General features: G+C 42.4%; 4 protein-coding genes across 6 annotated transcripts; 1 reads left to right on the top strand and 3 right to left on the bottom strand.

Moving 5' to 3' along the window:
• The first annotated feature begins 3,310 nt into the window (after window positions 1–3,310).
• LOC121718647 (small integral membrane protein 28-like) lies at window positions 3,311–6,875 on the top strand. The gene is made up of 2 exons (XM_042103737.1): window positions 3,311–3,774; window positions 5,711–6,875. Exons 1-2 carry the CDS (start codon window positions 3,664–3,666, stop codon window positions 6,131–6,133), a joined length of 534 nt encoding a protein of 177 aa, XP_041959671.1. The 5' UTR covers window positions 3,311–3,663; the 3' UTR covers window positions 6,134–6,875.
• Window positions 6,876–7,788: 913 nt separating this feature from the next.
• LOC121718639 lies at window positions 7,789–9,581 on the bottom strand. The gene is made up of 5 exons (XM_042103728.1): window positions 9,345–9,581; window positions 8,669–8,995; window positions 8,508–8,568; window positions 8,352–8,402; window positions 7,789–7,998 (listed from the first exon to the last, which is right to left on the bottom strand). Exons 1-5 carry the CDS (start codon window positions 9,514–9,516, stop codon window positions 7,929–7,931), a joined length of 681 nt encoding a protein of 226 aa, XP_041959662.1. The 5' UTR covers window positions 9,517–9,581; the 3' UTR covers window positions 7,789–7,928.
• A 3,487-nt stretch (window positions 9,582–13,068) lies between these two features.
• Window positions 13,069–16,777, bottom strand: LOC121718634. Of its 2 annotated transcripts, XM_042103720.1 has the most exons (6): window positions 16,418–16,777; window positions 15,398–15,630; window positions 14,345–14,830; window positions 14,016–14,085; window positions 13,804–13,854; window positions 13,069–13,299 (listed from the first exon to the last, which is right to left on the bottom strand). In XM_042103720.1, the coding sequence occupies exons 2-6, from the start codon at window positions 15,582–15,584 to the stop codon at window positions 13,224–13,226; spliced, it is 870 nt and encodes a 289-aa protein (XP_041959654.1). In that variant the 5' UTR covers window positions 15,585–15,630; window positions 16,418–16,777; the 3' UTR covers window positions 13,069–13,223. The 2 variants fall into 2 exon arrangements, with proteins under 2 accessions (XP_041959654.1, XP_041959653.1); XM_042103719.1 differs by lacking the exon at window positions 16,418–16,777 and having other exon boundaries at window positions 15,398–15,967.
• Window positions 16,778–18,310: 1,533 nt separating this feature from the next.
• Window positions 18,311–25,746, bottom strand: LOC121718644. 2 transcript variants are annotated; one of them, XM_042103734.1, is made up of 6 exons: window positions 24,953–25,323; window positions 22,559–22,686; window positions 21,763–21,858; window positions 21,382–21,456; window positions 21,075–21,241; window positions 18,311–19,294 (listed from the first exon to the last, which is right to left on the bottom strand). In XM_042103734.1, the coding sequence occupies exons 3-6, from the start codon at window positions 21,855–21,857 to the stop codon at window positions 19,161–19,163; spliced, it is 471 nt and encodes a 156-aa protein (XP_041959668.1). In that variant the 5' UTR covers window position 21,858; window positions 22,559–22,686; window positions 24,953–25,323; the 3' UTR covers window positions 18,311–19,160. The 2 variants fall into 2 exon arrangements, with proteins under 2 accessions (XP_041959668.1, XP_041959666.1); XM_042103732.1 differs by lacking the exon at window positions 22,559–22,686 and having other exon boundaries at window positions 25,256–25,746.
• Window positions 25,747–25,800: the final 54 nt, after the last annotated feature.

Raw genomic sequence — 25,800 nt, 5'->3', positions numbered from 1 at the left:
TGAAGAACATTTTCATTAGCAAATACCGACATTAGAATTTTTATTTTTATAATTTATATTTTTATAATTTATTTACAATTACATTTTTTATAATTCCAGTTTTTCTCGGTCGCTTTGGTGCATTTCTCAAATCATAATGCACGTTTGCACAACAGTGCTTCTCAAAATGCAAACTGGACCACATAGTGGATAACCTGCAAAAGCACGTTATCTTTCTCAAAATGCTTAGTTTATGCCTCAAAGCAAATATTTATGCCAACAAAATGGTAAGTGATGCCATTGTTTATTTCAAGATAGTCAAACTGTTTTGTCTTGTCGTCAATATGACAGTTTACTCTGTAAGCATTTTCTAATGAAAAATGTATAAGGCAGCACTATTTTCTGTTTCAAAACTACAAAGTTACACATTATTACAAAGTTACCACTGTTGTCACGTTCATGTTCTAGTTTTCTGCATTTCAAATGACACAGTGGAAGTGGGAATTATTGTGTGTGGAGGGGGTTGATTGCGAGACAGTGGATATGGAATGACAGGACGAGGATAAAGGCCATTCAGAGTTGAAATGACCGAAAGTAGGTAGAGGCTTTTTTGGAGTTTAACCTATTTTTCCAAAAGACAAAGAGAAAGAGTGCAAGAGGTGTGCATGAGATGTTGTGCAGCTGCAGAGCATGTGACGTTGATACGTTGGAAAATAGTTGATTAGTCATAAAGATGAGCAATACTCTCAGCTAGTGTTTGATGTAAACAGAAAAAAGAGGAACATTAAGTGAATGGAAAGACATGAATGAGTAAAAAGAAAAGTCGACCCCATGGCAGTCTAACAGGGAACAAAGCTTTTAGAAGGGGAAGTGGACAAAACGAAACGGAACGAAACAACCAAAATAAATAAATCCATGAGAAGGGAACAGCGTGTTACTCGCGCTTTGCCACTGTGCTGTGTCCTACAGTACAGGCGGACACTAACTGGGCAGAACATCAACCTAATCGGCTACAACATTTTTATATCTGCTTTTGGGATTTGGACACCACAGGGAGGCCATGGCGCCATCAGCGATTTGGACATTTGGGAGGGCAGGGGAGGATGTTTTATTTATTTATTTATTTGTTTGTTTGTTTGTTTGTTTGTTTGTTTTATTTTTCCATTAAACTCTCAGAGACACAACAGTGTCGTCGAGGAAGCACAGAAAGTACTCGTGTCTAGCCTGGCGGGCCATCCTATATCATTGAAATGTATAGTCTGGAATCGAACCATTTACCTCGCTTAATCCAAGGGGCGGGCAGAGATGCAATAGGCCAGCGCTACGGCCATATCCGTATCCGGTCGGCAAAACGGCAAATACATCCTTCTTCGAAAGGAATTACTTAAGTGCATTGTGTTGCTCAACTTTCAAAGAAAAGCACAAGTCCAACTCCTCCAAAGTTGACGCCAACGCCGATTCAAACAACCGCTCTTCGTTAGCCACTTACTCTGAGTTAACTTACCCAGGTTTGTCACTAAACCACGTACTTGGAATACCCCCCTGACCTGCATAGCACAGCTGGGTCAGGGGAATATAGCATTTGATCAGAGATTACAGGCGATCAAGCCTAGTCATTGGTATCATGTACTATGTGAAATCAAGACTATTAGTACTTACTCTGTGAGTATACTTCTGTGAGTATGTGAGTATACTAACAGTCTAGGGTAAAGACAAACTAAACCTTTTACAAGGACATAACTACAAAAGGTAATCCAACCTTCCTTTGGCTCTTTTAGAAAATGGAAACAATGCAAAGTCTACTCAAAGCTACTCAAAGATAAATGCTTGTTATAAAACAGTTACAAAAATCCATAAATTGCTCTGTCTGTCTATCTGTCTGTCTGTGTTTGTGTCCGACTCCTAACACGTGGCTGTGCTGAAATGGTGCGGATGTCTCCACACACCCCCTGAGGAGAAAAACATCAGCTCATGCCAGGCGTCCTCCATGCATCTCCTTTATCCTGATGTACTGTAGCTATTTTTATTTTGTTTGTTTGTTTGTTTGTTTCACTAATTATACCTGAAAGTATTAAAAGTCACTGTCTAGTCAGATAATAGAGGGCAAGCAGCACAACAGAGGGAGAGCTTTGTGGGGTTTTATTATGCTCTTCTTGCTATTTGTTTATTGTTTGTTTGTTTGTTTGTTTGTTTGTTTGTTTCACTAATTATACCTGAAAGTATTAAAAGTCACATTACAGTGACAGCTGCAGTTAAACGGGGCCTGACTCTGTTAAGGCCGGTTTACAGCTGCCTATGACTGATCTAGTAAGTGTTGGTGAGGAACTATTGATTTGAAGCTGAAATAACATTTAACAAACTCCGAAACGCTCATTTGATTGTGATGAGTGCAATGCAGTGGTGGGGAGTCCAAGGAGGAGGTTTACTGTAGATCGTATAAGCTCTGTAGTGTAGTCATCACTTCAAAGATGTCATTTGTGACTGGGAGAACATAATATACTGTTTAAAGAAATGACTGTATTTAACTTTCAGAAAGTGACAGGTATCGTCTGATCTTGCCTACGATACCATTGAAGGTTTTTCAATGAATTTAAAAAAATGCTATAAGGCTTAGTGAAATATTTGATTTTGAGGGCATGACAATACATATTCCCCATCCTTGTTATTGCTTTTTATCACTCTTCCCTGAGAAACAATTTGTGTGTTGCCATGCATGGACAGCCACTGATTACATATATATATGCCTGAGTGTTTATTTATAATTTGAGTTTGGACAATGGCCATTGGATGATGGACCAGTAAATGGGTAACTTGAGAGATGACTGAGCCTGAGCTTCCCTGAGTCTTCGAATAGGGAACACATTTTATTAACATTTTATTTTATTAACATTGGATGATACAATTCTCGACTTTACACGTAACAGGATAAGATATTGAACGAATTGCATTTCGTTGTGGTTGTGTGGCAGTCCACGTGGGCGAGATTCAACTGACTCCGCAAAACAAAGCAGTCCGCGCGCTCATCCCTCCAAACTCAACAGATGTTTGTGACAGTGTACCTAGAAGTTCAAAGTGAATCTGATTACCACACACACAGTATTGCACACATACACACAGACACATACATGCTCTTCGGTTTGCACAGCTGTCAGGGTTATACATGGGGTTTCAGAAGTGTGCTACACGTGCTTGAAGTTTTTTTCTTTTTTTGGAGAACCACGCCCCTATACAGTGGCACGGTTGGCTATAAAAACCGACACCCATGGCTCGCTTGCATCCATGGCGCTGTAGGCTATAAATATAGACCAAATCCTGATGCATGCAGCTGTATAAATCCCCTTCGTGAAAATTGCCTTGCGGCTTTTTTGCCTTGCGGCTTTGCCCCCCCCCCCCCCGCGCGGTGTCATTGGCCGCCAGCTGCCCTGGATACTGGTGGATCTGCATGTGTGTGCGTGTGAGTTGCCGCTTATCACGCCACATCCCCTCCCTCACGATTACAATCGTCTCCCACTCGTTTATCCGGCGGTTTCCCCCGCGGGTGGGTGTTGTTTTCTGTCTCTCTCTCCTTCCCACATCAGACTTCGTTCTGTCAGTCCACACGGCCGGTCGTGGTTCCACGCTCTTGTCCTCTCAGGAGGCATTCGCTACTGTCTCCGCCACGACTTTGCTTGCGCCACCAGCACCATGCGGACTCTGAAAGAGAGTAGTTGGATGAAGTTTGGACCGGCCGGCCGGGGAACCTACGACTGGGTGACGGGGGCTCCATCGCCACCTCCTCTGGAGAAGCAACTCCAGGTGAGTAAAGTTCCCATTGCTCGAAGCTTCTGCCACAAGCAACTTTTTTGAGGCCATTAAGGTATATTTAGAAAAATTTGATTAGATTATCATTGATCAAATCCTTAACCCCAAATCAACAGGTGTAAAAAAAAAAAGAAGAAATGTAAATCTTGGTAATCAGTGTGGCCATTGGTGTAACACACGCAGGGCAAAGTCTTTCACAGCAGTGCAATGTCTTTCAGAAATATATTTTTTACAAGGTTAAATGAGCAAAGATACTGGGTAGGCAGTAGGCTTGAGGGAGACACGAGTTCTCTCGAGTGACATTTTCAGCACCGCGTGCGCTGTCCATGGTGCTTACTCGCGCAGCTGGTTTAAACTCGGCAATACAAGTTCAAGTTCAAAGGTGAGTTAAAGGAGACGTCATGGATTTCGTAGGAAGTCGTGTTTGTTTATGTGTTCGTGTTATTTATCTTTATATTTAAATGTATTAGCAGACGCTTTTGTACATAAAAAAAACATACATGTAAAAACATACAAACGTAGCCTACATTATATTTTAAGGACCAACGAAAACACGGCAAAGAGGTAGCTCACCCCTAGGCTATTCCCAGAGAAATTCCAACCAGGCGTTCGTTTTTGATTCGGGGCAGGCTGCCCCCACTATATGTTTCCAGTTTTCGGAACCGGGGCTTTTTTGTAGACAGTGTAATCACGGAATCGGCAGCTAGCGGTCGTGAGGAGACGATTGCTGAATGTGACAAAAAAGGGCTTGAAATTGCGTAAAATCTCTGACTGCACCACCACCTGCACTTAATCGTCTCTTCACTACAAATACACATAATCTAGCCTACATTCTTCTCTTTTAGACTATAAAAAATATATATTATTTCATTATTTGTGCAATTAGCGGTGGTGGGCCTGCATTGGAAGACACTGAATAGTTTTCTGCAAGGATTTAGTGATTTAGTTGACAAACTGCGATGCCACATAGGCTGGAAAAATCCAGACTTTCACGAAGTGAATAGAGTCTGGAGACTCTTGATTGGGAAACGTTTACAACACTTGCATCTCGACGGACACTAACTTTGAAACCCAGCCTTACCAATCACATTGAGATTCCTAACAACACTTCCTACTTCGCCTAAACTTTACAAACTGACAATAAACAGCATTAACATTAAGGAAACAATGTATGTGGGTCTACCTTTGCTGTAAATACATTTCTGTATTTTTCCAACACATTTTTCTTGTCTGGGGGAATCGGTTATGAACTATGGTGTTCTAGACCTTCTTGAAAGAAGATGGGCGGGGCCAGGCTAGATGCAACTGGCAGTAATGGTGGACCCTCAAACCAAATTCCTGGTTCATTTGGGGATATTGGAGTGCGCCGCAGTTTGCCCGAGGATTGAAAACAGGGCCAGAGTCATCAGGCGAGAGAGGGCGGCATTATGTGATTAGTGATTAGACGCGAATGGAGGTTCCGCGTGAAATATGGGACACGCTTAACTAGACATGAAAAAAAAAAAAACGTCTCAAGGTCACGGTCACTCATACTGTTGTGGTTTGTTCATTCAGTGACGTAGGCCTATCTGAGAGCTGTGTTGGGCGCCGTAACCACTTTGCTGATTGCACTGTCAAAATAATTCCACACAGAGTGCCAAGGCTGATCATCCGGCGCCGAATGGCACAGCCTAAAATACAAAGTCAATTCCAGTCTGGAGAACACAGACACTTAGACCCACTTTCAGTGCATGTTGACAATGATATCCTCACCATATCCTCACTGTTGATTGCCACTACAGCAAAACGAGGACTTGGCCTCACCATGCATTAACTGAATCAATGTACTCGCTCGCTAATGACATATAAAAGGTAATTGATAGGCCTGATATGTGTCGATGCTTTAATTGGTTGTTACTATGTTAACTTTTACATATTGTTTTCATTTAAGGGTTACCATTGGAACGAGCTCTCCAACAATGAGGACACCAGTTCTGAGATTATCCTCTACATCGTCCTGTCTGCAACGACCCTTCTCGCTCTCTGCATCTTGGTGTTACTTCTCTATCGTGGGTGCTCGCGGAGCAAGCTGAGCCTCGCCAACGTAATCGCGCTGGACTTCCAGGACGCCGAGAGCGGAGTCGAGATCCTCTCCTCGCTCACCGGCAAGTCCGAGAGGCTTCCGAGCACCAGTTCCGACGTGTCCGACGGCGTTTTCCTCATGGTGTACCTGCCGCCGCCCTACGAAGAGACGCTCACCAAGATCACGCGGGCCGCAAGCCTAACCAGCTCCAAAGACGTTGACTCCATGAAGATAGAGGACCTGGAGGCCAAGCTCTGCCCGGAAATTAAATCCAGCGGGCGCTACGTGTGACTGTTGGGGTAGTGGGGCTCAAATTAACCATTCAACCGCTAATTTCAGTTAAGATTTCTGTCAATCTTCATTTGTTTTTTCGCAGATTTAATGCCCAACAGTCGATAAGCAATGCTGAGTAGCCACGAAAAGGAGAACGAATTGTGCTGGACAATGGGGTTCCAACCTCAGCCTAATTTATGGCATGCTGGAAACCACACCATTGTCTTTGGATTAGACTACTTAATAACCACCTGAGCAGCCAGCAGGTATTGCTCTTGCATGGGGCCACGGGACAACTCACTCTCCGGAGAATGGTCGACTATGAGACGTAGTCCTAGGAAGTAAGACTGTGATGAGGTATTGGGGTAGACATGTGTAATCTGGTCCAGTGCAGGGGATCAACTCATGGCTGTGTGCAACATACTTTGGTCATATTAGTCCTTTTAGCTTAACGAATGTCAGTTTTCACTTGGTCATTCAGGCTTGAGACAAGTCTGTTTCAAAATGCAAGGGAAGATGTCGGGTCAAGTTAGCTATTATACTTAAAGTGTAATGCCCATTTTCCATTTAATTTTTACTTCCACCCATAATTTATCTATCTATCTATCTATCTATCTATCTATCTATCTATCTATCTCTTTGCATCATCATCTGATTGTGTCTGCATAATGTGAATGTATAACATTGATTGTAACATACCATAGATAACATGTAAACAACATGTTTGCTATTTTTTAAATAAAGTGTTTAGATTCACATACTGCCATGTGTATGGCTAATTTTTGGAGGCTTAGCCAATTAACCACATTACATTAGAACACATAGACTAAAGCATTTCATTCATAAGGAACCATTCACACAATATACCACTCCACCATGTCAGTGAAAACCAGGTCTCATACTGTGAAACTCTCATCTTACACGGTAAGCTACGTCGATTCATAAAGGATATTTAAGAAGTAGCCCAACTAGTTTCTCCTTAACTCTACAACTATGTTGACAGTCATGGTACTGTTTAGCTGTCGCTAGTCTATGTTTTTTCAAAACAGTAACCTTTTAAAGACCATTCAAAGAGCACTCCATGGGAATTGTTCCTGCTTTTTGGGGTAAAATGTGTAATCTGTAATGTATAGCCTATGTATTTCAGTGGCCCATTTCCTTATTCTTTGTTTGAAAAGACACAATGTAGGACAATTATTTTCAATAAGCTACAATGTGGTTTCACATTTCCCTTTCATAGCCTCCTGAGGCGTTGATCCTCTCCGGACACAGAAACATGACCTGTGCCTTCTCTTCTCCCTTTGACTGAGACAATAGGTCAGAAATAATCCAGAAAAGTCAGCTTTAGTTTTACATTTAAGAATGAGCAAACGGGGTATCTCTCTCTCTCTCTCTACCTTTCTCTCTCTCTCTGTGTGTGTGTGTGTGTGTGTGTGTGTGTGTGTGTGTGTGTGAGAGAGAAAGAGAGACAGGGAGAGGAAGAGAGGGATTTTGTGAAGCGACCAGTTGAATGAATTGAGATTGTTACAGTACAAAGGGACGCCTCTATAACACCTTTCATCTGACCTGGGGGCAGTAGTCAGAAACGTCTCTCAACCAACCCCTCTGTGCCATCTCCATCTGAACAATTTGTCTATTTGAATTGGACAAACTCCAAAAAACTCAAAAAATAAATTTTGCAGAAATCTATGCGTTTTATTATTTCTTTTGAGAAGGCGTGATTGCGTAGAACTGTTGCAATTTTACTACTCTACAAAATGCAAATAGGGAATGATTGCATTTATCCTACTCTTACAACATGGCCTTGAGTCGCTCACTGGCAGGCGGCAAAGAACTCCTTGTACTTTACAGCGCTGCATTCCGGCTGGAACAACAGCGCCATCCTGCGACAAGAGAGAAAAGCTAAACAGATGCTGGCATAGCTACAAACTGGCAGCTTGTGGGGCATGCAAAAAAAACACGGCGCTAGATAGGCTAGGTTTGGTTATTCATGGCAATCACCATTAAATACGTTTAAAACAAAAAATGTACATAATAACATACAAAAATATCGTGTTTATTTTAGGAAATAACCCCGATTATATAACTAAGCGATGTTGCAGACAATAAGCCGCATTTATTTATAGGCGAAGCGATTCAGGCTACTGCAATGTCCTTTCCTCAAACAAGATGACAGGCCGACTTGAACACTTGCCGTTAGTACTGTAAGCTATAGCCTTATTTCTGCTATACTCACATTTTCTTTAAGAGAGCCTTGGCCTCTGTTTGTTCATCAGGGTTGGACATCCTGTTTATGAGATATAAAATATCCGACATGAGAAGAAACATGTGTTGTGATAATTCCTTCTTTGCAAACAACCACAGTGGCCTATGTTATGTTCATCCCACTTACATTTTGGGTATAATTTTTACAGCGCAGGCGATATCATCAGCAATGTCATCATCCAGAAAGGCTTAGGGGGAAAAATAAAATACTGTAAGAATTGAGCTGACAATGACATTATTGCATCCTAAATGGCAACATAATATTAGGCTATGACTTTTTTAAGTTACCTTGGCAGTCCATCTGACAGATGTTCAGTGATGGCACGGAACTAGAATTACACATGACGCGGTCGCTCAGCTGGAAAATGCCGTAGAGGGTCCACAGTTCTCCGCGCTGCTTGGCCGACTCCTCGCTGCTGCTGCTGCCATCACCAGGTCCCTTCTCGGACTTTGAACCCAACTTGGAAATTGGAAACTGCGAGCCTCCAGCACCGGCTGACCGTCTACCCCGGCGGCGCCCTCCTTGGCTTCCAGAACCCTTGGAGTCTTGGGGAACCGTCAGCTGGTTCTTAGCGCTGGTGTTGAACCCAGAGGTGAGTTCAACGTGGCAAACGACTTGAAGGCAAACAAATAAATAAAATAAAATGGGGGAAAACACATGCTCAATATTAAAAAGAAAATATGTGCTTTTAACCGACCAACATATCTTCAGATAGCCTAGCCTACTATGGCCTGTGGCATGCTATTGCAAAGTGTGATTAGGCTACTGAGTGCAGTCGATTGTTAAATTATTTATCATGTCAATGATTTGTCCATTATGAGGTGCCCTGATCGCCGCATCTACCACGAAATCAACATCTTGTCATGTCATGAGCTAAGGCCTACAATCTTTACAAGGGTGCTATTTATATAAAGGTGTGAGTTGGACGACGCAGGCATTTTCAGGCAGTATAGGTAACTCAACTCTTCGCCATCAGGTCTTCTGTGTTGTTCATGAGTAGCTTCGTCCTGTTGAAGACCTCTTGCATGTGGTTCTTCACCTTGCATTTGGACAGCACCACTGCTTCGCTGTTGCCGACAACCATCGCCAACACAGCCAGCGCGGCCAACATTCCAGCACGTAGAGTTGTCCGCATGATTTCACCTGTAGATCTCTTTCTGCGATGCTCTTGTTCACTACCAGAATGTTGCCTGAAAACAAGTGACTTGTTGCCCTTTATAGGCCTAGATCCCCGCCCCTCCACCCTTCTTTCTGCTTTCCCACGCCCCGCTTAGCCTATATGCCTCTTTGTCAGATGTCCTGTCCTCAAGTGTCAATTGACGTCCGAATAACATAGTCCACACTCTGTGACCCAGTGTAACGTTTCAAGGGTGGTGCTGATTCACGGAACAGAACAGAAGACAGTTAACAAAAACAGTAAGCTAAACTCTGTGTCTTGTCGGCCCAGACATAATAAAACCCGCCCATGCAGAGATTGTATCTCTGCAGGATTCATGTAAGGCAGTGGTCCCAAAACTTTTTCTTCCGAGGGCCAGCTCACTATGCCTGGCTCTAAGAGAGGGCCAGAGACTCGGAGTATATCAACCATAAATAGCTTAGTGCTGTGAACAACAGCAGTCTACCTTAATTGAATATTCCATTACATTTACATGTAGCCTACTTTGATGACATTGATACATGCCATATCAGTATAAAATGTAGCTCAAATGAAATAATACTAATAAAAAGACTCAAGTTAAGAACAAGCAATATCCTACAAAAAATTTAAAGTTATCAAACTATGAGCGTTTTATGAAGTCCTGGGAAACACATCTGAAATGACCATTCTAACTTTCACTCACCTGATGAGAACTTTGAACTCTGTATGAACATTTGAATGTGTGAATAAAAAATAGAAATAATTATCCCAGAAAGTCCCAGAAATATGACTTGAATAGAAGTTAGTTATTAACGAATAATTGATAAACTTTTAGAATACTTTGAGCACTGATTCAGTCAGCATAGGCCTCTTACATTGTTTGCAGGTAGGCCTATATTTCATTCCGTTTTCGATGGCAAACGCGAAACAGCGCCAAAACAACCACCAGTGGACAAAAAGAGTATTACACGTCTACTGTTAAGACGCCGTAGAGAATGAATGGGGAAATTACGGAGGTTATAGTTTGACGATGTCGTACTCCCGTGCGGGCCAGATGCTATATACCACGGACATGTTTGGGGTGCCACCTAAAATGAGTTGGCGGGCCGTAGTTTGGGGACCACTGATGTAAGGTCTAGTCAGTGTTGCGGCACTGGATACAGGCATTCGTGACCTTAACGAATTTTGAACACCCATTGTTGCAACTCTACCTTTATATGGCTCTGGTACATCCCCTCCCTGCAACCACATTATGCTTGTGTGCGTATGTGGGGTCACACGTTTAAGATTTCAAAACTGCACAGTGTGTTTTATTTATAAACTAAACTAAACTGTCGGTCATTAAGAAAACATAATGATTGTGTCGTTGTAGCTTTGTGTAACCCAGACATCAGCAACGCTCATTTTATACGACCAATCACTCTGGTGGCTGCCTGCACTTTCCCTGTCGTCACGGCTGCAACTTTCGCACTCGTTTTCTGCTTTTTAGTGGCGTGTTCATCAGACACCCGTCTGAGCCTCCATGAACCATGTCAACAATGAATGAAAATTAACTTATTATCAATGAGTGTTATCAATTTGAGCGAGTAGGCTATGCTACACATACATACATATACATACAAGGACTGCTGCAGACAATGAGCTGCCAACCATCATAATGTAATAGCAACCCAAAATAATGAACTTGCTGTCCGTATAAAAAAAGAAAATAAAAAGTTGGTCACTTGGTGACAATAGGCTACTCAAGGGAATAAAGCAATTAGCCTAATAAACAAAATATTTGTCTCACTCAGTACATATATCTCGTAAATTGGTGAGCCATAGAATATCCCACCGTCAAGATTATTATATTTCAAGATTCCAATCTATCCCACCTGAATATGAAAAGTTATTTCTACTGACATGCTTCCTGGTGACATAAAAACACACATGGTTTCCCTTTGATATAAAGGCTGACATAAGAGACATAGCTATGCAAGATGGGTACAAATCCCAGACTTTCCTGAAAAAGGTCTCAAAGGGTTAATGCTTCTTTCCACAAAACTCACCAGAAGTTTATATTTAAGGGGTTATTTTTAAAAAATGTCTTCTGGGGAAGCATGCCCCCAGACCACCCTAACTAAGCTGAGTTACCAACCTTTTGAAGTGGGCCCTTTTCACATCTAGGGGCTCACTGGCTGATAATCCGTACATGTGTGCACACCTTTTGCTATATGTGCAAGTTTTACACAGTTATTTTAGTACATGGTGCACTCATCTTAGTAAATAGTGCACTTACTTCAATTCAATTCTACCTTCATTGAATGAGCACACGATTTAGCACACAAGTAAACATTTTAGTGAGTGAGTGCCCCCCCCCCCCCCCCCAAAAAAAATCTCACTCCAAGCTGAGCTCAAAACTTAAGAACCCTGCTAATAACACAGGTAATTAAATAATTGAAAAACCAGGCACTTTGTAGGTAGATTAAAGTAGGCCTATAAAGGCTTACATATGACAGTTCCAACGAGTTCCACAAACCATTTATCAGCCTGAGTGGCCCATTACTGTAATTAGTCATAGGCTAGGCTATATATATAGCTTATCAACATAAGACTAGCTTGTGCAAGTTTCTGCCTAGCAATAACATCAATGCTTCAGCTCCGCTAACCTTTCTCTCTGCCTTCCATCCATGTGTAAAATAGCAAGCAACCACGCAAATCCGTCGACTGTCAAAAATCCTGTAGTTTTCCCATAGACAGTAAGACTTTTCCTCGAACTTGATCGCTTGTAGGGTCATGCCATTAGACGAGGGGCCGCTCATTTATAGGCCGCTCATTTATCCCCCTACATTTCTGTAAATAGACTTGACCTGCAATCGGTTCATTGGATAAACCAGAAACACATTCCCCATTCCCAAGAGGCTTTGCTCCATTCTAGCCTAGGCCTGCGTTAATTTAAGAACAAACAAACGAATTAAATTGTAATTTTTTTTTTTATTGGTGACCATGAAAGTTCTGTAACGCCTGAATAAGACAAAAATGAATTAAGATAAAAAATGAAGGCTAGCCTTCACAAAAATCAGCATGGGACAGATGAGTGTGCAGGGTAACCATGAAGACAGTGAGCGAGTGGTATACATATTGGTTGGATTTCTAAGAACTTTGAAGTGTACGTCACGAAGATTTTCTATATGTATTTCTCATGTACGACTCACGACCGCGTTAAAAACTCCCGACCATCCCGATTGCACTCCGCCCCTTGCATTCTTTCATAGTCCACACTGCAGGGATCTCATCGCCCTGAAGGTAACATTGTCTTTGTGATGTGTGGCGACAGGGTCAGGCATAGAGAAGGAAGATCAGCCAAATTTGAAGAAAAAAAATCATACAAGTTGACATCTAATTGTTGCAATATCCAAAACCTTGTGCCTGCAATGGCAATAACAGGGGCATCACCAGAAATGTTGAGCCCCATGAAAGGAAAAAAAAAACAAGGTTTCACATTATTTTGTTATACTTTTCATATAAAATGCAAAAGATTCATGGGCAATGACAAGCTAATTCTTTCAGTTGTTCAAACAGTTTTTTATTTTAGAATGACAGAAGCTGATGGAAGCCACATTACACATGGTCCAGGTACAGACACCAGAACAGACTGTGTAACGGACATTGTATTTGTGAGCAGGATATCACAAGGAAAGGACAAGAGATCGCCCTGCGTCTCATCAGTCCGTTTGGCACTCGGCGAAGTAGTCAGCGGCAACAACAGAACGGCATTCCATGGGGAACATCATAGCCATCCTGCAACAACACATGTCTCTATTAGACTCAGGGGAAGATTGGTTTTGTGATCTTATAGCAGGCCTACTTAAGTTTATTGTATTGTATTCAAATTAATTTGAGATCAAACTCCAGGATTTTATTTTTTTGGTTGTTCAGATAATTTACACCATTGTCCAGGGTTCAATCAAACAATCAATCAATCAATCAATCTTTTGTAATAGCATTTTTTTTTTATAGAAAAACAATGTCATTGTCATGTGCTTTCATTGACTCAATTGTGTTGAAGGCCTCAATAATGGAAGCATCAGTTATGGTTGAACGAAGACTGTTAAATTAACAAGGAGCCACTGAGATTGGGACACTGTCACTGTCACTGTCACACACACACACACACACACACACACACACACACACAATCAACAGAAATCGGGGCAAAAATACCCTTTTCAACAATTGATATAAGAGATTGCGATATGCGAGTCCTTTAATTGTCTCCTGGCACAAATGGTTGTCTCTACTTACATTTTGGCCCTCATGGCGAGGGCCATGAATTTCTGCTCTGGGTCCAATTTCCTGAAAGAGAAGAAGGGGAACACTTTAGCGGTCTGCACAAAATGTTCTAAACAATGATCTGTGAAAGATAGGCTACTGATGTGAAGTCCGTATTATTATTATTATTATTATTATTATTATTATAGTAGTAGTAGTTGTAGTAATGATATCAGATTCCTCACATTTTCTCGTGGGTTCTCTTCAATTCCTTCACACAGTCGATGTCATCACTGATATCATCATCAATCAAATCTATAGGGGGAAAAAAATCAACAATTACTATTATGTAACAATTAAGGCATCCACTCGCCCATTAGTAATGGATAAAGTACATCCTATCCTGCCCTTGCCTCTGACAGAACAGCATTACAAGGACCCCCGCTCAGGGGTGACACTACTGGGGCATAGTCCTAATAAAAGAGGCAACAGGAGCTAGTTACAAACCGTAACTTATTTACTGGGGCACAGCACTTCAACCCCCACCCACCCCCTTTGTCCAGCCCAGACTCACCGCTGCAGGGCATCTGGCAGATGTTCAATGAGGGCGTGTCCTCAGACTCACACACCACTCGGTCAGCCAGCTGAAAAATGCCGTAGAGCGTCCAGGTCGAGGAGTCCTCCTCCACCTCCTCCTCCACCTCCTCGGGCTCCTCCTGGCTGTCCTCCTGCTGGGGTCGCCCCCACGGCCGCCCCACCATGGGGCGGAACCTGGGCATCACTGCCCGCTTGCCCCGTCGGGGAGGCGACCAGGGACGCCCGAAGGGCCTGCCCCAAGGACGACGCACCGGTCTCTCTGGCTTGTCCGCGGGAGCCTCAGGGTTCTCGGGCTTGGGAACCGGCTCACCCTCGCCCTGGCCTGCGGAGCCGGAGCCCTCGTCGCCGACGCTGGGTCTCCTCGGGGGCCAGGGCTTGCGGCCGGGGAAGAGGGGCTTGGGGGGGTCCATTACGGTCACCTGGCTCGTGTTGAACTGGGTGGTGAACTCAATTTTACAGATGACTGTGGGAGAGAGAGAGAGAGAGAGAGAGAGAGAGAGAGAGAGAGAGAAAGGATGAGGAGGGGCAAAAGAATGGTCAGGGTTTTCTTAGCCTCTCCTCAACAGGGTTTTTCATTCTATTCTGTGAGAGTAGGGCTTAATGCGCTATCATGTCTTAGTCCAATCGTACATTACAGATGACTGGGGGGAGGAGAAGTGGAGGAGGAGGAGAGGAGGAGTAGGAGGTGGAGGAGGAGGAGGTGGAGGAAGAGGAGGAGAGTGTAGGCAGGAGAATGTTAGAGGAGCAAAAGAATGGTCAGGGTTTTCTCAGCCTCTTCTTGACAGGGTTCTCTCGCTCTCTGACCCTCTCTGACTGTTTACATTTGGGTTCACAATGGTGTCGGTCAGAGGTGAATACCACTAGATACAAAAATTCACTCAATATTCACTACATTAAGTGAGGGAAATTAAGGATCATTAGTCACCCTTTACTGTTATAAACCACCAATAGTCTCTATTTTCAATTAAAACATAAACATTATTCATTAAACAATTAAAAACGTGTCTTTAGTACAACAGGAAACACTCACTCTTAGCCAGAATGTCCTCCATCTTGAAGGGCCCCTTCATGCCGTCGTCTTCATCGTCCATATCGGGCAGCATGGCCTCCAGTTCCACCTTCATTTCGCACTTGGTCAGCACCAGTCCTTCAGCCGGACCAGCGACCAGCGCCACCGCCAGCAGCCCCAGCATCTCACCCAGCGCCAGCGCCTTCATGGCAGGTACGCAAGTGGAGCGTCACTTAAACACCTTGCCTGTCAATCTGCAGAGAGTTGTCGAGAAGAGGTTGTTGTGTCGTGTCTAAAGGTCTGAGGCAGGCGAACTAGCTTTTATGTACAGTTCGAGAAGCAAGGTGGGTGGGAATGGTTGGTGTCGTGTTAAACTCCCGACTGTAATTTCCAGCTCTGTTGGGTACACATAATTAGGGTCCCTGAAGAGTTGAGGGTGACAAAAGGTTGCTGTGATTATGATTAACTCGACTCATGTTAGCATATAAGACCTTTCGGCCCCTCTGTCACGTTTTTCCTTAGCCGTGGGGTAAACATCCAACAGCCGTACATTGTCCACAGTGCCATTTAAAAAGAAAGAAAAAGAACACATGAGGAAACTTGAGCGACTCAAGGGATTAGTTCAACAAGTGGTGAAGCGAAGATTGCGTAATCATCGTTGAAGATAATAACAAGCCCAGAGGTGACCCTTTTTAAACGAACAATGGAACAAAACTCTCATGTTGATCGAATGACAACTTTATGATGGGCCTTTGTGCCCGAAGTTATGGTCACACAAAGAGTTATAAGGTGATGTAAAGAAGGAAGCATTCAAATCAAGACTTTCATCAAAATCATTGACATGTTATGTGTCTACAAATACCAGTAATACCAGTGGCCATCTATGTTTCTGTAGTACTATATTATACATTTGATACAATCTGAATTTATAAACTCTATGAATATAATCAAACAACATCATATTAACAATGACAGTTATAACTAGATTCGGTATGCATCAAATGGAGAAAATTAATTGTTTTTCTCAATCAGTAGACTTACTTGTAGCCAAAGCAGGACCTTCCTGGACTCTGAAAGGAGTCTTTTTGTGCCTGTTGTGATGGTGCTGGCATGCTCTAGCCTTTATAGAAGGAGAGGCTGACAGACATAACCCCTGGCTTACCGACTCTTGTTCAACTTTGAGATGGACAATGACACAAGTGACCAAAGGATTGGAGGATAAACACACAGCCGCTCATTTCCTTCTTTGTGGATGGCAGATTGTTAGCAGAATGTTGGATGACAGATTAGCCACATAATATTCTTTTGCAATGAAGCCTTGGTTACATTGTGGTCTATTGTTGAATGCATGGCGTCTATTTGCATGTGAGACCCATATATTAACCCCCTGGCTCTCTCGGAGTACATGTTTGCCAATTCAACTGTTTGATCTGAGTGGTGAATATAAAGATTCAGTGTTTGGAGAGACTTTGAGGAGCTATTCACCTGCCATAGAAGTGATGTATTAAAATGACACATTGCTGTGTGTGCTCAGGGACAACACATTTTGTGTCAATTTCAAAACAGCAATTGTGTGGCTGGGTGAAAGGTTAAAGACAAATTTCAGCTATCTAACAAAAAAAATCCTTTCACCCAGCCAGCCACACAATTCAGCTATCTACACATAATTGCTGTGTTGAAATTGACACAGAATGTGTTGTCCCTGAGCACACACAGCAATGTGTCATTTTAACACATCACTTTTTAGAGTGACACCCTCACCTCACTTACTCAGGGAGACTCAGCTTTGTTGTCACACAAGTTTAACTGTACGTCATGACATAAAACATACATTTCCCCTCTGTAGGATGCAACATACATTTCCCCTGTCTTATACAGTACTGGTAGAGTGGATTGTGTGGTTTGGCCTTAAATGAAATGGAAATAGGTAGATAATGCAAAATAGTTTTAGATGTAGCTGTATTGTCATTGTATCTGTGTATGTAATTTTAGCTGTATCTCATTGTTCTCAATATACCTCTGAAGTTTGCCTACAAAAAAATAACCAAAGCTGCCGTCTTTGCCCATATAAGGAGATCCGGGTGTTAATTGAAGCTAACTACCTATGGCAAAGAAAGTTAGCTCTGGGGTAGCAAAAATCTAAGTTTGCCAACTGAAGATCACAGGAGCCACAGGCAGAGGACAAAAGTGTGTTGAGCAAAACGTCTGCATATATATGTAATAATTCCATAAGGGAAAATCGCAAGATACCGGATCTCAACGATGGCAGCTTTTTTGTAGGCAAACTTCAGAGGTCTATTGTAGATGCATCTCATTCTACAGCAGAGGAGTACGGGAGGAATTGGTGGCAGGGGGAGGTTGCTATGCAACAGTAGAAATTGGGAATCAGCTACAGAGACCTTCCTAGATTTCCAAACAATCAGGTGACCGGACCAGTGGTCTTACAGACACACACACTACTTATAAAGCTTTCTAAAACAGACACACAGCTTTCTAAAACAGACCCACACCACTTATAAAGCTTTCTAAAACAGACATACACCGCCTTATAAAGCTTTCTAAAACAGACACACAACTTTCTAAAACAGACACACACCACTTATAAAGCTTTCTAAAACAGACATACATTTACATACCTGATCAGCATTTTTAAATGATCTACTTATTCTCTTTCTTTTGCTTTTAGAGTGACAAAATATGTTTACATACACATTCACAGTGAGGCTGTTACCTGATCTATCAGAAACTGGGCAGGTAACCTCCCTCTCTCTTATATGTTGTTGTGCAACTACAAAATTGCTCAAATAAAAGCCTCGTTCTAGTTCAGTGAATCATGGTGGGTTAAGGCAGAGGTCACACTCTGAACACACACAAACACACGGTTAAGGCAGAGGTCACACTCTGAGCACACACACACACACACACACACACACACACACACACACACACACACACACACACACATACATAAACACTACTCTGTATGACTACAAAGACTGTGTTTGATGTAACGTGCCTCCATCTAAGAGATACACATCATAAAGACACATTCTATTTTTATCTGATAACACAATACCCTTTACTACTACTTTAAAATCCATTTCCTGGACAAAGCCAGTTATAAACAAACAACAGCTTCATCCCAGTTCTTGCAAACCATTTTGATGTTCTGGTATTTGATCTGTACATAATGCACTACACTAAGACAATGCAATGAGTATCTTTTCCAGTTTCAGTTAATCCTGTTAAATTGCCGTTAAACTGTTTTGAAAAGGTGACTTTGTATGCCTCTTTTTACTGAGCTTTTCCAGGGGTGCCAATGAATGAGGGTGTGCAATGTGTGCATATGGATATGAATAGATACAGATATGTTTTGAAGATTTGATGAAGAGATCATCGGAGGATTGTGAGGATACTGAGGATGCTTTTACATAATTTTGTAGTAAAATGTAATACTTAAATGCCTTCTTAAGCAGTTTCTGTCTATCAAACATCTGTGAAAATATGAAATAATGGTTTTATTTAATCAATACACATTGCGTCATCCAACCCGTCTAGGTGACCAGCTAAGAGACATTTGACGATGTTGCTGGGGTCATAGGTCAAGTTGCTAGTAACACTGTAGTCATGAGATTAGTTTTCTGGTTTCACAATCACATGACCTGATGAAAGCCACCCATTCACTCCTGTATTTGCTTTGGAAGTGTTGATATGCTTCAGTCATCTATGAGGTCACAAAAAACAGTGTTTATCCATGTAGCCCAGAGGTTATCAAAGATGCCAGTCAAGTCAGGCAAATCGAGCAGGAAACTAAATCGAGCTGACGTTGTGTTTGGGATGGAGATGTTGTCACTCTCTGTTCAGTGACTTGCAAGGGTTGTGGGTGGGAGTGCAGCGTATACTTGGTCTCATCAGGGGCTGTGGGGAAGAAACAGGGCACATTAACAAAAGGTTTATACTTTTATTGCATATATTTATTTTTTAACATTTCTGTTAGCGTAGATGTTTTAATCTTTGGAATTTGGTACGATTATTGTTATTATTGTTGAAGTAATCATTGGCGTTTTTCCTATAATATGATGGTTAATATTGTTTTATGTATTTTGCTATGTTGCATTATGCTAGCTTATTTCTTATTTGTTACTGTTTTTTGTTTTGTTTTATTTATTGTTTTTTCTGTTGTGTTCTTATATTTTTTAAAGTAACTTTGGACAGAAGTGTTTACTACTAAATAACTTAAAGGAGAAATTCGGCGAGTTTTCACATTGATCTTCGCTTCTCGAGGAGTACTGTCGGTACGAAAAAAAAATGAAAGCGTTTTTACCTAGCTCGAGTTGCTACAGCCAGCAGCTAATGTAGCCAGGCAGCTACAGCGCTACACAGCTCACGGACATGCCCCCAGAGTGTAGCGCTGTAGCTGTAGCAACTCGACCTAGGTAAAACCGATTGTTTTCGTTTTCTTCGTACCGACAGTAATCGGTGACCTGGAGAAATGGAGATCTGAAAACTCGCTTGGATTTCTCCTTTAACTAACCAGTAGTTATATTAAGTTTACACAATCTTTCCTTTGCATAGTTGAGAGTAGTTGCATCCTCCCCATTTCACTGGATATGTACTTGTACTACCACGCCTGTGACAAATAAATGACTATGACTAACTAACTGCATGTTTTACTCCCAAGACCTGATGAAGTCCTCAGCTGAACCGATTGTTCCTCACCAGCCTGAAAGTGACCTACATGCAGCTGCAGGCAGCCTTCTATTTTTCTCCCAGGATCTAAGTTGGAGCGGATCAGAGTGTACCCAAAGATCCTGCTGGATATCACATCCTACTTCACTCTCAAAGTGTAGAGACAACGGTCTCAAGGAGAGTATAAATAGCCTGGAGATGCTATTTTCAGTGTGAGCACAGCTAATGCACTGTATACTCTATCAGCTGAAGTTATGAGGAGACAAAATGATCAAAATATGCCACAGTGGGATAAGGACACTGCTGGTATTGTACTGACAGTGTGTCCCTACCTGTGTGTATGTGTGTGTGTGTGTGTCCCTACCTGCGTGTGTGTGTGTGTGTGTGTGTGCGTATGTGTGTGCTTTGAGAAAATAGGTTACTCACTAAAAAAAAAGAAAAAGCTAGACAATATATAAATTCACTACAACACACCATACTCTACACACTATTACAAAACTGCAGCATGTAAGAACTGCTTTGGCCTAGCCTTACTTGTGGGCATGCTATTAGTTTTCACTAGCTCTATTGCAGAATCTGATCTGATCATCTGATGCTGTGTTACATATTTGTCTCATCGCACAGATACAGATGGACCTCAGAGTACTGAGTCTGGGAGCAGCTCTTAGAAACGGAAACATTGTAAAACACTCTCAGATGAAGCATGGAAACCCATATGGTCAACTCTGGTTAGTCCCATATATGGAAAAGGTCTCTAGATAAGACTGCTAAAGAGCTTGCATAAAGGTTTCGTACAAGAAATGGCACACTGACCCTTAAAATGCCAAGTAGGTCATAAATGAAAAATACATTTTATGTTTCTTTTTTAAAAGATCCCATACGTATGTGTGCTGATATTGTTACTTTATAGGAAAAGATCATATATGAATTTGACACACAATGTTCCATATGGGTCACTTTGGATTACAGTGTCTGTTGACTAAATGAATGTAGTGAGACTGACACTGACCATAGAGACCTGACCATGTGCCAAACTGGTCCTGATAGGATGTCATGGCAGCAGTGCTGGATGGTGCCAAGGCCACCGCCTGACAGGCCAGCAGGTCGAAGTTCCGCAGGTGTTGATCTTGCTCACCACCCCCTCGGCAGGGGAACTCTAGGGTTGCAAACCTCACCCTATAGGAACACAGATTATCGTTTCAAAATATAAACTCACCAATGTGTGTGAATTTATTTGCAAAGTTAGCGAGTTAAGAATTCTTTCCCCAAACATTGGATAATAATTCATTAAGACGCCAAGTTTCTCTGCAAACTACCTGTGACTGGGTGAGTGTAGGGTGTGAACTCTTCCTAGTTGTCCTGGATACATGCCTCTAACATCCCTCCCTTGTCTATGTGGGGCACACACACACACACACACACACACACACACAATTTTGAATCTATTCTTTTTTTTTTAATTCACAAAGCCGTGTGAATTCCATTCACATTTAGTCATTTAGTCACACGTTTATTCAAAGCCACTTACAAAAAGGTTAAACAATCAAAGTACAGTGTGACAAGGCCATGTTAGTGCAGCAATAAGAACCACAGAATTTGTATAGAACCAAGTGACAGTTCTAGAAAGGCGGGTAGTCTAGTGGTAAATGTTAGATTTAGCATGTCCAGTTGTTGTACTTAGTTAGCAGCACATTTACCTCACTGCTTTCTTGGACAGCTGGTGTAACTCACTGCTGTCCAGCTTCCTCTCGCTAAACTCATGGAGACGGATAGCCAGTCCTGGTCCAGACATCCTGAGGGCAACAGCAAAGCCATCAAGTCACACGGCCACTGGGCACGACAACACACCAAGGGGGCTTCAATCTAGCGCATGCTAGTGATATTTCATATTATACTCTGACATAACACATGATAGAATGAAGCACAGCACGGACCATGGTGTGCTGAGGTAGGTGGTCGTGACTTGGTGAGGTTTGCTTTGTTGCTATGGATTATGCCTGTAGGCTAAAATCCAAACACCCAGACAACCAAAAGCAATTACACAAATACAGAGAAATACACCTTTAAAGTAACACAGTGCAGTTATTTTACCTCAAAATAAAAGGCTTCAAGCTCATTTGCCATACTGACTTACAATAAAGAGAATGGACTCCGACATTACTGTGGAGCATGGCCCTTTTTGTCAGTTAGACTAATTGGGTGCCCCCTAGCAATACGGGGACCCAGAACGTTGAAAGTAAATGAAAGGGGAGTTGTTATATTTCGTGTTAATTTAAAGTGATGTTTTTCAGTGTCAGGTTTCAGTCAGAGGTGGTGGGCTATCAGCCAGCTAAGGTTGAGTCTGATATCTAGATGAAGACATTGTAAAGGGATGTTATGCAATATGATCACACTCACTGCAGATTTCTATCCTCGTTTGGGTATCAATTTTGAAAACAAAAATATGCACAATGACAATGCACGAATACACCTTTAAAGTTAATGTCTTCTTACCTGGGTAGTTCAAGATGTCAGAGATGGACAGTGGACAGTTGCATATCTCTCTCTCTCTCTCTCTCTCCCCACGGGGTGTCTGTTTGCTCCTGTTGCTGAGGAACAGAAACCCGACCCAGGCAGGTAGCCTATCGCAGGGATGACCACACCACAGGACACCAGATGACTTCCTAAAACACCTGAACTCTAAGCTTATCAAAGAAGCTATGTGGAAACGTGTAAAGCGTTACAAGGATGCTTGTGTTGTTTTTAGTCAATTACTTCTTCTCTTTGTTGCCCTCAGTTTTGGCAGACAACATGCCTAAATATAAGCCTAGATTATCTGTTTAGACTATTGTCTGCTATATTTGATTAGACAATGTGTTGGTATCAAACTTGAAACAATTCAGTAGGTAGCTGAGACCAATTAGAAAATAAAATATGTTTTGTGGTAAAAATGCCATGCGTTCATCACATAAATCTATTTATGTTGTTAATTCTCTCAAAACAACACTAGGGGGAGACACATTTCAATCATCCTTCATATTCTGTCCTCAATCAAAAAGGCTTTCGTAAAAAAAAAAAAATCACAGCGAAACCTGACAGTATTATGAACATTTGATATTAGGCTACTTATCTTATCTATCTTATCTTAATCTTAGCAATCATGAAAATGTCAAGCCAGGCTCTCTTCGTGTCGTAATTTCAGTTCTTTGTTTTCCGACTTGTTTAAGAGGTTGGATTAGAGATGCTTTTGTGAAACAAAGCACACCCCCATTCCAAAATAGTCTCACCATAGGATCTCACACAGAGGATAGGCTACTCAGACTAAAAAAAAAACTCACGGAATGTAATAGAAAACTTAACTTATAACCCAAAGTCAATCAGTTTATTGGTTTTATTTTCAATCAGACATAAAATGCGATATAGCTTAAGCCATTGCGCTGCCAAATAAGGTTGGGGCAGCCAGCAACAAAAGCCCGGCGAGTGACAAAGCCAGGAAGAGAGGGACGTGGTCCGAAATCTGCCTGGCGTGACGTCACAACATTTCCTCAATGCCAGCGATAGCGGCGGTGGCAGGTCAGTGACGGAGGCAGCCGCCGTCTCCTCTTCTCCCCATCTTCCTCGTTGTTAGCCGCATTTCCAGGGTCAACCAAATTCGCCGGCAGTGTCGGCAGCAATGGCAACGTCGCTGTCCTCCTCATCGCTCGGCCCGTGACGGGGCTTCCCAAAATCTCTCCTGCCTCCCATCTGAGCTGGTGGTGGTGGGAGAAACCAGCATAGGCTACAAGGATCCAGAGAGGGGAGACACCCAGCGAATCCCCCTAGCCCGTTTCCCCGACAGGTAATGCATCATGGCTCGTACTGTTTTGGGTGGGGGGAGAGTCTTTGAATGGGGTGTAACCACAAGGATGGTACAAATATGCTAACAGGAGGTAAATATATTTCTGTAAATGAATCGGGGCCTGTTTCCGCTCACAGTAACCCACCCAAGCTAGCACTGGTACACAGCTAGCTCCTATGTTAGCATACGAAGAATGCACATCTGCAAGTTTGGGATGCGAGGCAGGGTGGACATAGTTAGATGCTGCAATCACAAGGCTTGGGCAGAGATGATGCTAGCACGCTAACAGTTATCTATTTGGTTGGAGGCCGCAGCCAAGCCTTGAAGCTACAGGCCTAATATTTCTTTTTCTCGATTTGCCTTTCTTCTGATAGGCTACATTTAAACCGATTCTTAAGGTTAGTAGCCTAACATACGGAATGCCTCCATTTTGCTGTGAATGATGTGAAAAATATGGACTCAACAAGCACATCAGACGACATCGCTTATTTCCATCCCGCCAGCCAACGAGCCGTTTTCATATCACTACACTGATGTTGTATCATTAATTGCATTCAAAATGGCATTTTACTAGCTAATAGCCGCATGCTAGCTAGTCACGCTTTTAGGCATTTTCGGGTGTAACGGTAATTGCGCTGTCGGTCTATTATATAACTGTAGCCCAAAAGACACCACTCGCCCTTGGAACAAAAGCCGCTGTGTTATTGTTTGTTTATTGCGTGGCGGCCTAACTGTGTCGTCTTATTAATTGCTGGCAAATCCGCTGATTGTATAGAGCGGTGGCGTTAATGACGGGCTTTGCAGCGAAAGCCCACCGTTGGAATGCCCGTTGTAGTGTCAGCCATTGTTTTTGTTGTCATCTGGTGGGGGTGTTTGTTGGGCTTGTTTTCATAACATTCATATTTACATTCGGGTGGCACCGAATTGATGATTTGATGGCATGGTCATTTGAGAATTATTAACCGCTCTAATAAAGTGTCACTATTTAAAACGCACATGCTGAGTGTCGAAACAAACGAAGATGCATAGGGCAATGTCAAAACAGATAGATTGGGTGTATTATAGCCTACCGTAAGAACATGCAAGACAAGTAGCCACACACGAAGGAGAGACTGGCCAAGTGTGACTGTGCAATGTCGTGTTTGGAAGTCTGCATCTTATCAGGCGATAGCCTACATTTGGCATTTGAGACTGCTCTCCTCGGGCTATCCCACTATGCGGTGGCGAATAGTTTCGTTTCATTCATGCTAACAAACAGTTATTCCCAATCACAGGATCTGCCTTAAAGATCGGCTTCAACGCAGAAATAAAAAGCCTTTATCCTTGCGTACACAGCGAGAACCTCTTAGTCAGCTTTCATGTCTTGTCAATACCTGTGTCTGTAGCCCACATCACCATTGCTGAAGTCATGGATGTTGATAAGATAATGTAATTGGTCATCTGTCGGCTGTTTTAAGATTCTATCTCGGCTGCCATATCCTGCTTGTGCCCGCCCCTGGCCCTGCATAGATGTGTGTGTATATGCAAGAGCCAGTCCGTGTGTGTGTTTTGATAAAGTAGGCTACAAGGGGACGGAGTGGCAGCCTTTACACGGGGGGCTAGAATCTTGCTTGTTCCGAGAGGAAAGGGGGTGATTTAACGGCTTTTGGCGCTGGGAGGGACGGGAAACGTGCTCTTGGCCTTAACAATGGCTTTATTTCTCACATAAGTGTTCACAAGAAACAGGAGGGAGGGAGGGCTGGTAGCAAAGAAGAAAGATAGAATGAATTGAAAGAAGGATATTGCTCAATGTGCAGTTATATTATTATTATTATTATTATTATTATATTATTTTTTTTCTCTCCACTGTTTACTTCCTTCCAGGCTGAGTCACCACTGGAGTGTGACAGGGGGTAGAGGGAGGGAGGAAGAAAGAGAG

Source organism: Alosa sapidissima, chromosome 9 (assembly GCF_018492685.1).
Source record: "Alosa sapidissima isolate fAloSap1 chromosome 9, fAloSap1.pri, whole genome shotgun sequence".
Classification (NCBI taxonomy): Eukaryota; Metazoa; Chordata; class Actinopteri; order Clupeiformes; family Clupeidae; genus Alosa; species Alosa sapidissima.
Note: the sequence above shows the minus strand (reverse complement) of the source record. Positions and strands in the feature narration are given on the sequence as shown.

Excerpts from the sequence above, each read along its gene's own strand:
- LOC121718634 (XM_042103720.1), bottom strand. The coding sequence starts at position 15,584 with ATGAAGGCGCTGGCGCTGGGTGAGATGCTGGGGCTGCTGGCGGTGGCG. Across the intron at positions 14,831-15,397 it reads GGAGGACATTCTGGCTAAGA|TCATCTGTAAAATTGAGTTC; the intron begins GTGAGTGTTTCC and ends TCTCTCCCACAG. Across the intron at positions 13,855-14,015 it reads AAGAGAACCCACGAGAAAAT|GAAATTGGACCCAGAGCAGA; the intron begins GTGAGGAATCTG and ends CTTCTCTTTCAG.
- LOC121718644 (XM_042103732.1), bottom strand. The coding sequence starts at position 25,389 with ATGCAGGGCCAGGGGCGGGCACAAGCAGGATATGGCAGCCGAGATAGA. Across the intron at positions 21,859-25,255 it reads GATGTGGGCTACAGACACAG|GATGTCTGGACCAGGACTGG; the intron begins GTATTGACAAGA and ends TGTTGCCCTCAG. Across the intron at positions 21,457-21,762 it reads CTGTCCAAGAAAGCAGTGAG|ACAAGGGAGGGATGTTAGAG; the intron begins GTAAATGTGCTG and ends TGCCCCACATAG.
- LOC121718639 (XM_042103728.1), bottom strand. The coding sequence starts at position 9,516 with ATGCGGACAACTCTACGTGCTGGAATGTTGGCCGCGCTGGCTGTGTTG. Across the intron at positions 8,996-9,344 it reads AGAAGACCTGATGGCGAAGA|TCGTTTGCCACGTTGAACTC; the intron begins GTTGAGTTACCT and ends TTTGCCTTCAAG. Across the intron at positions 7,999-8,351 it reads AAGGCTCTCTTAAAGAAAAT|GATGGCGCTGTTGTTCCAGC; the intron begins GTGAGTATAGCA and ends CTCTTGTCGCAG.
- LOC121718647 (XM_042103737.1), top strand. The coding sequence starts at position 3,664 with ATGCGGACTCTGAAAGAGAGTAGTTGGATGAAGTTTGGACCGGCCGGC. Across the intron at positions 3,775-5,710 it reads CTCTGGAGAAGCAACTCCAG|GGTTACCATTGGAACGAGCT; the intron begins GTGAGTAAAGTT and ends TTTTCATTTAAG.